This window comes from Peromyscus leucopus, chromosome 5 (assembly GCF_004664715.2).
Source record: "Peromyscus leucopus breed LL Stock chromosome 5, UCI_PerLeu_2.1, whole genome shotgun sequence".
Taxonomy (NCBI): domain Eukaryota; kingdom Metazoa; phylum Chordata; class Mammalia; order Rodentia; family Cricetidae; genus Peromyscus; species Peromyscus leucopus.
Genome location: NC_051067.1, coordinates 106,610,062 through 106,619,628, shown reverse-complemented (window position 1 = coordinate 106,619,628; position 9,567 = coordinate 106,610,062). Strand labels below are relative to the sequence as shown.

The window sequence follows — 9,567 nt, the reverse complement described above, 5'->3', positions numbered from 1 at the left end:
GTCTGGTGCCCACAGAACCTAGCAGAGGGAACTAGATCCCTGAAACTGGAGTTATAGACAACTGGAAGTCACCATGTGGGTGCTGGGAGTCAACCCTGGGCTCTCTGAAAAGCCGCCAGTGTTTTTAACATTTGAGCCATATCTCTAGGCCCAGATGGGTGCTTTTTGATAAAAATTTGTGAAGATCTAAATTAACTTATCTAATCAATAACCACACATTCAAAAAACAAAAACAAACAGGTGTTGGGGAATGGAGAGATGTTTCAGCAGTTTGCAGTACATACCGCTTCTAAAGGACCTGAATTCTGTTCCTAGCACCTGTATCAGCTTATAACCACTTGCAATTCTAGTTCCAAGGGATCTAATGCTGTCTTATGGACTCCAAGGGCTCCAGAATATATGTGGCATATACTTACATAGACAATATACATATTCATGAATCAAAATAAAAATAAATCCTTAGAAAAATAAGACAGTCAAAGTGAATTCTGTCTCTAATCCCAGCACTGGGGAAGCCTAGGCTAGATGATGGTAAGGGCAATGCTAGCTTGAGCATGCATACACACACACACACACACACACACACACACACACACACACACACACAAATATACATACACATGCAAATACTGTCCCAGGCTAGAGGAGATCACAGATACTTAATCCTACTTCTCATAAAAAAAATTGTGCCAATAAGTACTTTGGAATAGAATAGATGAATGGGCTTTCATGGGGTAGAAAAAAGAAATCAATACTGATGAATGGACATATTATATCTTAACTGAAATTATAATTGACATTTCATATACAAACACAACTGCTAGAGACACTTTAGGATGTTTCCAAATTCAGTGACTGATATGTGAACCTCGAAATGTGTTTTGAAAGTATCTATGAGTAATATTTCTATATTGAAACTTAGACTCCAATGTGATGTTATTAAGAGTGAGGCCTATTGGAGACCTGGGTCAGGAGAACTACTAATTATCCCATCTATCAGTGAAAACACAAGGTATCATCTTTGGGTAATACAGTAATCCTGTTGGTATCTTTGGACTTTATGGTCTCCAAAAGTATGAAGCTGATGAGAGAGGGCATGTGATTTTGACACAACTCACCCATATGATATGAGTTCTTCTAAGAACCTACATCAACATTTTCCAAAGCTTCTGCTTTACTTTGAGAGGGTTTTGGTCACAACAGTTAGGGTGTTTGGCCACCCGATCACCAGAGGAGGTCAGTTTGGGCTTTTTCTCAACCATTGCCAGTAGTCTATTGTGGAGGTATCTTTGTGGATTTCTGGGGACATCTCTAGCACTTTGCTTCTTCATATTCCCATGGGGTCTTCATTTATCATGGTCTCTCGAATGACTGATGGAAGTGGATGCAGAGATCCATGGCCAGGTCCCAGGTGGAGCCCTGGGAGTCCAATCGGTGAGAGAGAGGAGGGATTGTATGAGCAAGAGATGTTGAGACCATGATTGGAAAAAGCACAGGGAAAAATAGCCAAACTAGTGGAAACACATGAACTATGAACCAATAACTGAGGAGCCCCCATGGAACTGGATCAGGCCCTCTGGATAAGTGAGACAATCAATTAGCTTTAACTGTTTGGGAGGCCCCCAGGCAGTGGGACCGGACCTGTCCTTAGTGCATGAGCTGGCTTTTTGGAGCCTGGGGCCTATGCTGGGACACTTTGCTCAGCCTGGGTGACTGGATCTGCCTCGACTGAATCTACCAGGCTGAGCTGAATCCCCAGGGGAGTCCTTGCCCTGGAGGAGATGGGAATGGGGGGGTGGAGTGGGGGGTGGAGTGGGGGGTTGGGAGGAGGGAGGACAGGGGAATTCGTGGCTGATATGTAAAATTAAATTAATTATAAAATTAAAAAAAGAGGGTTTTGGTCTTAGAGAAGAAGACCACATGGATGAGAGCTTAAGGAAGGAAGGCTAGAAGGGGCCTCGTACCAGTAGAGTGTGAAAGGAGATGGGTACTTTGGGACTCACAAATCCACACTGTTATTGGAGCATTTATTGAGTGGGTCTAACAGAAGATGATCCAGCAGGATAAAGAGTCACATGCACAGGATTTGTGATAAATGTAGAACAGATAAGTGCAGAGGCTATGTGAATGTTAGAATCAACCCAGGTTTCTCAATATTATTGGCAACCTCAAGCTGACCCCATCAGCAGGAAACCCCACATACCATTCCTCACACAGGATGCTAAAGCTCTGTGTGATTGTCCTGAGTCCCCTGTATCTCCAGGATCTTCTGGGGCAGAGTCTTGGTCCAGAACTGCAGCCTTCTGACCTTCAGAGCTCGGCCCACAGTAGGCTTGATGTCCAGCTGCAGGTACTGCTCATCATGGTCCAACATGGGCCAGTAGGGTAGACCCTCAATGTTGGGGTTCCTGTGGATATGCCAGCCAGTGGGGAAGGGTGAGGTCACTCTGATCCAAAGTCTGACCCCCTGATTTGGGTCAGGGAAGTGGAACAGTTAGGCCAGTGGTTAAAGGGGCTGATGGGACAGGTTTCCTGATATAGGGATACAGGTGTCACCCACTAGTTTCTGCCCATATGAGGGAAGGGAACCTGAACTATTTAATGTCTCTCTCTAAGAAACAAGATTTAAAGAGCAGTACTATATCACTATGGCCCACCAGCCAAGTCACTGTGAGATGATATCTGATAGCTAGAAAGTATATGTATAAAGGTGCTATCAGGTAGAGAAAACTCTATCATGTGTTGGAAGATCCACGCATGCTAAAGAGATCACCACATAAAAGGGAGCCCTAGATAGGGATCCACACCTGGAGGGTTGAAAGAGAGTTGTGTTCTCACCCATGTCTTGCAAAGTTGGCCCAGTACTTCATCATCCTCCTGCTCAGTAGCTTCTCCTCCTCAGTGAAGTCAACTGGAGCCATGAGGAAGGTAAATGTTGAAGTCCTTGTCACCTCACACAACTGCCACCTCATGCTTCACACTCAGTTCCAGCTGTTGTCAGACCCAAACCTATCAGCTTTGTTATCTCCCGTCTTCACTATGCAGAATCCATGATCCATGCATGTCTCTAATTGAATTCATGTCCCAATGTGTTGTCATCTCTATTACAGGCTAGACTGGAATGTGTCCAGATTCTAATCTCGGTTAGTTTTTTAGGCTATGATATGGTATATATTTGATTTTATTCTCTCCCAGAGCCTAAGTTTCCTCAAATGGACTGAGAACTCAGGACACTTCAGGCAGTTATCTCTGACCTCATTTACTTCAAAGAAAATAAAGAAGTCTCACTTTTAATGCCAAAGAAGAAAGGCCCAAAGACAAATGGAACTTCATCACCATGGTCAGCCTTCACATGGGGTGGCCTGGTAGTCTTGAGGAAGCTGGGTTGATGTTGGAACTCATAGAAGTAGACAGGGGCATAGGAACCTGGAGGTGGGTACAAATGGTGATTTAGTAGCCCCCCACCTGAAGTTCTTCTGAAACATATTTGGTAACAAGATACTTTGATATGAAGCTACCTGGAATCATCAAAGTTAAATGGGAGGAGCTCCAGGCTGGAGCACTAGCTGTGGAAAAACCATGGTTAAAGGATGTTCATAGCCTTCCAGTTGAGTTGTTTCAAGAGTCAACAGAGTATCAGTCACACATTTTCTCTTCTGTAACTAGATGTCACTCACTTTAACTAGATATGAAAAAACCTAGATACCACACTGCTCCACAGTGCTCACCCGTGACCCACACCTGTGAGCTGCTCCCCCAAGCCTTGTTACAGATGTACTCACGCTGAAAATGTGCTACTTGGAGTGCAGGGATCACAAACGTGAAGTCCCCCATCATCTCTGTGAACTGTATTTGGAGGGCATGGGGATCATCTGTGTCCCCCATGTACTCTTCCATTAGCAGGTCACCACACTCAGGAGGCAGCATCTACACCAGGAGAGCAGGAAGAATGAGGTTGGGCATGTTGTTGGTTAGGTAGGTAATAACATTTGGTATGGGAAGAACAGGGCCTGGGATAAGGTAAGGTATAGGTAAAAAGGCTTATGCTCTGAGGTCACCCCACACAGAATCACACATATATACTGTGGTGGTTTGAAAGAAACTAGCCCCCAAAGAGAGTGGTGGCTCTGTTAGGAGGTATGACTTTGTTGAAGTAGGTATGGTCTTCTTGGAGGAAGTGTGTCACTGTGGATCTGGGCTTTGAGGTCTGATATGTGTTCCAGCCACACCCAGTGGTTCAGACCACTTCCTGTTGCCTGGGAGTCAAGATGTAGGAATCTCATCTCCTTCTATAGCATCATGTCACAGCATGAGAATAATGGACTAGACCCCAGAAATTATAAGCCCTCCCAATAAAATATTTTTCTTTATAAGAGTTTCTGTGGTCATGGTGTCTCTTCACAGCGATAGAGACCCTAACTGAGACACATACTGACCTTTATTAATAGGAATCTTTTTGAGGAGATATGAGGGACCTCTCTATTTGTACAGGACCAGAGGTGTCTCACCATTTGTGCTGCTGTATTCTTCAGAACAGCCTGCAGGTTCTCTCTCGTTATTTCCTTTATTGTCTGAGAGGAGCCCAAGGCCTGGGAAGCAGAGGACACTGTTAAGTATGGGATCTGATGGACTTGGATTAAACATGTATTGAGTTTCTACTGCTTAGCATGAGTGTCCAGACTCCCAGAGTACTGGAACAGAGACTCACCATAGGGACAATGAAACCATACTCATCATTGTTGAAACCTATGATGCTGGGGACAGGGCGAAAATCCACAGAAGCCAACAGCTCTTGGGGATGCCTGGGAAAAAACACTCCATCCACGGTGGCAGGAATGGTCTTGAAAACCTGACAGGCATTAAAACTCAATGCTGAAAGTCAATGAAATACATATGCCGATATCTACTGAGTTACTGCTGCCATTTTCCCATTTCTCACTAGTTCCAGGGTTCTCTGCTCACTCTGGAAGGGAATCTACACTTGGAACAGTCTATCTTGGTGTTCATATTGAACACAGAACTAAAAGAACACAAAGAGTGATGAGGCTCTTCCACACAGACAATTATACGAACCTTATTAATGGCCAGAATCTCTGCTTCACTCTTGCCTCTCAGACAGCGCACCAGGTTCTCTGAGTCTGTGGTCTCACATCCAGACATGTTGGCCACTGTCTGTAAAGGAAACAAGCAGGGAAAGAGTTTTCTCAATTTCAACTAAATGCAATTGCACCTAATTCTCACACTTACTGTGTGTTCTGTGTCGATTGGAATAAGTATGAAATCATTCCCTTTGCCCTACTGCTCATAGGTGAGAGCTATTCAAAGTACCCTTTCTGTATGCATGCTTGTTCTTTTTGTTTAGGATAGTTTTATTTTTTCCACCTCTCTGTGTTTTGTGTATGAGAGAAGAATAAGTGTCTCCCATCTGACAACAGGAATAGTGAAATTATAGATACATGTTACTATCTCCAGCCTTTTGTGAATTCAGGACATTTGAACTTAGGTCCTCAGGCTTGCACTCCAGACACTTTAAAAAAAAAAACCACTGAACCATCTCCTAATTGCTAATGATGGGAGTTTCTAGGAGCAGTTTTCTGGTCAAATAACATATTCACACAGTATGAAATAGATGTAAGTGGAAGCTACTCCTAAATTTCTGAGAAATAACTGGGAAGAAAACTATTTTCTCCTGTCCTTATTTCCCCAATGAACAGAATGCCAGAATACCAGAAGGTGAAGACTGAGGGGGCAGACTAGAGCTATGATGGTTGAGGGCACTTACAGAGTAGACCATCTTGTGGGTGTCAGAGATAAGGTCAGGTAGCAGGACCACTCCACTCTGCATAATGGCTCTGTGGAAGAGTCCTTTGGACATTGGGGAAACAACAAGTGAAGACACACTTGTGCCACCTGCTGACTCGCCAAAAATAGTGACCTGGTCAGGGTTGCCTCCAAAGTGGGCTATGTTCTGCTGGACCCAGCGTAGGGCAGCCACTTGGTCCAGGTAGCCCCAGTTGCCTCTGGCATGCTGGTCTCCAGTGCTGAGAAGAGGAAGGGATGTGGATCACAGGGCTGTCTAGGTTCTTCTCAGCTACCATTGCATAGCCCAGCCCTGGAGTCACCTGAAGAAGCCCAGTACACCCAGACGGTACTGGATATTGACAACCACCACATCCTCAATAGCTGCTAGAGTGGATCCGTCATACATGGAAGCCATGCCTACAACCAGTCCACCACCATGAATCCACACCATCACCTGGAGAAGTCAAGAGAGATGCCATGAAACTGCTAGCCAGCCCAACCTCTGCAGGACTGCTTACTGGAGTATCAACTGCTGTGCCTCTTTGCAGCTACACAAATACATAAAAATCCTCAGGACTTTAGATTCTTGGTCATGGCCAGGGCCCTCTAGTAGCCCCATCAGTGTATATCTAGTCCCTGTCCTCACCATGTATCTCAGTTTGAATTCAAAGCTCTATGTATAGAGTAATGTCATTATTACTCAGGCTCTTCATAGTGGAAGAAAGAGGGGCTGTCTCCATGGACATCTTTTCAGATTAAAATAGAAAAGGATCGTCAACTCTCATCGGCACAACAGATAATCCAAAACTACAAATGAATGACATCAATGCTTTGGTCTTGAGCAGGCAAGTGGTTCTGCAGGGCTCAGTTTATAGAATGAGTTTTGGTTTTATCAAAGAGCCAGAGCCTTTGATCATGCAGTGCTCTAGCGCTATGTGTACCTTACACAGGATTAGCTGCATAGTGTGGCTGAGAAGGCCTTTTTTTTTCTTTTTTGACACAAACAGGGTGAGGCTTTTCAACTAGAGTTCACACAGCAATGGAGCTTAGGTTGCTTTTCCTCTTCTAATCATCTTGAAAAACATACCCTGTCCCCAAACTGATCATGGCCCAACACTCACAGGCAGGTTAGAACCCTCATGGGCATGAGCTGGTGTGTAGATGTTGAGATGCAGGCAGTCCTCAGACATAGAGATGGGAGGCAGGATTTGTTTCATATCCACCCTACCCTCTATATTCATCATATCAAAAACTTGCAGACACCTGATGGAAATAGCAGACAGATATTCCAAGGGTTTTATGGTGGTTAAAACCAAATGTGAGTCTGGATCTTTTCTCAGTCACCTTCGGCTCCTGTTCCTTGTGATGCCCTGTCAACACCCATTCTCTCTCTAAGTTCCTTCCCACCAAGGTAAATGCCACAGGCTCCATGAAAGCTGGGGTGGAGCCAGATGTTTAAGGAGTCCTCCATTTGGCTTGGGCTTGGATGTTGTTTTTCCCTAAGTCTCAGATATAGAGTGTTCTAGGTGTCTCTATGGGGATGATTGGCTGTATGTGGAGGCATTCACAGAATTACATAATAATAGAAAAGTGACCTAAGCATTAGAAGGCATATAATTTTTTCCTACTCTCTGTTCCTGATGTTGATGTTGATGTGATGTGACCAGCTCCTGCAATTTTCCTTCACCGTGAACCCCCCCCCCATGATGGATTGTAATCTGGAGCCTATAATAGTAGCTTTCTCCCCTAAGTTGCTTTTGTCAGTATTTTATTACAGCAACAGAAAACAAACTAAGATTGCAATATTGGAGGATTGTATCCACAGGTACTAGAGGAATTGGTGGACACTATTGCCCCAAAGGGCAGTGAGAAATCCTTCATCCCATGTACAGACAGACTCTCAGGGAACTTCTTTTTCCTACACTGTCTCCAGAGGAAATTAGTTACATATCCTTGCTCCCTTGTTAGTGCACTGGCCCTATAGGTTATTACAGTGACTGTGAGGATGGGGTTAGTGAGTATCCATAATGCTGCACTCCTCAGGACCTGAAGTCTATTCTACTGGATTCAGGAGGCACTCTCTGCTTAATAGGTCACATAACTCATGCCTAGGGATTCCTCCCATTGTGGCAGAGAACACTGGGCTCAATTTGAATCTGTGAAAAATTTTACATTTGTTCTGTCCTACAATACCTGCATCTAACTCCCTGTGGGTGCCCAGCACTGACAAAAAGGTGGTACAGTTGTTCTACTCAACTTTATCCCATGCACCAGAAAAACACTTGGGGCACTCCTGCACTATGAGGGAAATCTACTATGGGCTTGAGATGGAGAAAAGATTTCAGCATAGCTCACAGCTTAGAGCAACTGTTCACCTCAGTGCCAGACACCCTCTGGCCCCAGAACTTACATGGCTGGATATGAGGTTCCATCTCTCACACCACTCCATGGTTCAGGGGCTTCAGGCGGTGCAAAGCGCAGTGGTCCTATGGGTGGCTTGGCAAAGGGAATTCCCAGGAAGCTATGAACACCAACTTTGGTGTCCTTCACTTGGATGAGGCTGCCACGGACCTGGCCAGTGTTTGTGTTTCTGATGGGACTGGCCTCTGATGAGTCCTGACCTGGGTGGAGAGACACTCTCAGGGTTAGTCTTATGCAATCCACTGCCAGCAGATTGTGTGTGTTACCAGGACACACAGCAGAAGAACTGTGTGTGGGTGTGAGTGTTGGAGCTTGCCTATCACTTGTGGCCAGGAACCATTTCTATTACCCCTTTGAAGGTTGTCAGAACATTTCTCTGGCCAAAGAGGTCACACACTCAGTCATTTGGCCACATGAATTTGTGATTATTGTCATTCTTACCCAAAGGTCAGCAGTAGCTGCAATCATAGCCATATACTGAGGGAAAAATTTCTTCAACTCATTTTTCCTTGAATTGTCTAGCACTCTCCAGAGCTCTTTACATTGAACTGTCTCCTCACTATGAAGTGACCTTTGACATCTCTGACCCTCCATGTGCTATCAGTGGGTCAAAATCTGTGGGCTTTGGCCAGGAAATTGGGAGGCACATGTTTCCCATACTTTTATCTATCTGCTGGATTCTATCATTTCCCTCAGCACCCATCCCTGGGCTTTCCCTTCCACAAACTCAGCCTCTGACTTGCAGAATTTGCAGCTCTGACTCTAGTCATTCCCCATTGCCAGCTTAGTAAGTCTCACCCTGCACATGGAGGAGGAGAAGCAGGAGCCCAAAGACCACAGCATTCAGCCAGCTATGAAGTTGATTCAGTGGCATGACAGCTCTCAGACCCGAGTCTGCTGCAGTATAGGACAATCACGTTTCACAAACAGGAAGCAGAATCTGTGGGCTTTGTCCAGGCAAGAGTTTAAGTCCAAAGGATGTAGGCGGGAACTTGGTGTGGTGGGGCAAAGTCCTCATTGTAGGAGAACTGATTAGTCAGAAGTGAGAGGAGCCAATGCCCAGGAGGCAGGGCAATTTACTTCTGCTATTTCTGTTCCCTCTTTGGCCTCCTGGAAAGGCACACCATGGATTCTGAAGCTCTTCTAGGATTCTAGGAACCCTGTCCTCACTCCTTGGCAAAGAGCTGTAACAGAAGTCAGAGGGCTTCTGTAAGTACTCACTCAAGATGTCATAGGAGAGACAGGTAAATGCAGGAGCTCTGAGTGTGACCTTCATCCTCAAGACTCCTCTGTGCTTTGAAGACTCAGTTTACTAAGCCTGCTTCCAGGGTCCCTGGTCCCTAC

General features: G+C 45.1%; 1 protein-coding gene across 2 annotated transcripts; it reads right to left on the bottom strand.

Moving 5' to 3' along the window:
• Positions 1 to 1,361: 1,361 nt before the first annotated feature.
• On the bottom strand, positions 1,362 to 9,184 carry LOC114681092 (acylcarnitine hydrolase-like). 2 transcript variants are annotated; one of them, XM_037206179.1, is made up of 13 exons: positions 9,022 to 9,184; positions 8,213 to 8,423; positions 6,924 to 7,065; positions 6,123 to 6,256; positions 5,783 to 6,041; positions 5,074 to 5,172; positions 4,709 to 4,849; positions 4,509 to 4,589; positions 3,783 to 3,927; positions 3,289 to 3,426; positions 2,839 to 2,911; positions 2,204 to 2,408; positions 1,362 to 1,419 (listed from the first exon to the last, which is right to left on the bottom strand). In XM_037206179.1, the coding sequence occupies exons 1-12, from the start codon at positions 9,095 to 9,097 to the stop codon at positions 2,222 to 2,224; spliced, it is 1,686 nt and encodes a 561-aa protein (XP_037062074.1). In that variant the 5' UTR covers positions 9,098 to 9,184; the 3' UTR covers positions 1,362 to 1,419; positions 2,204 to 2,221. The 2 variants fall into 2 exon arrangements, with proteins under 2 accessions (XP_037062074.1, XP_028710213.1); XM_028854380.2 differs by lacking the exon at positions 1,362 to 1,419 and having other exon boundaries at positions 2,007 to 2,408.
• Positions 9,185 to 9,567: the final 383 nt, after the last annotated feature.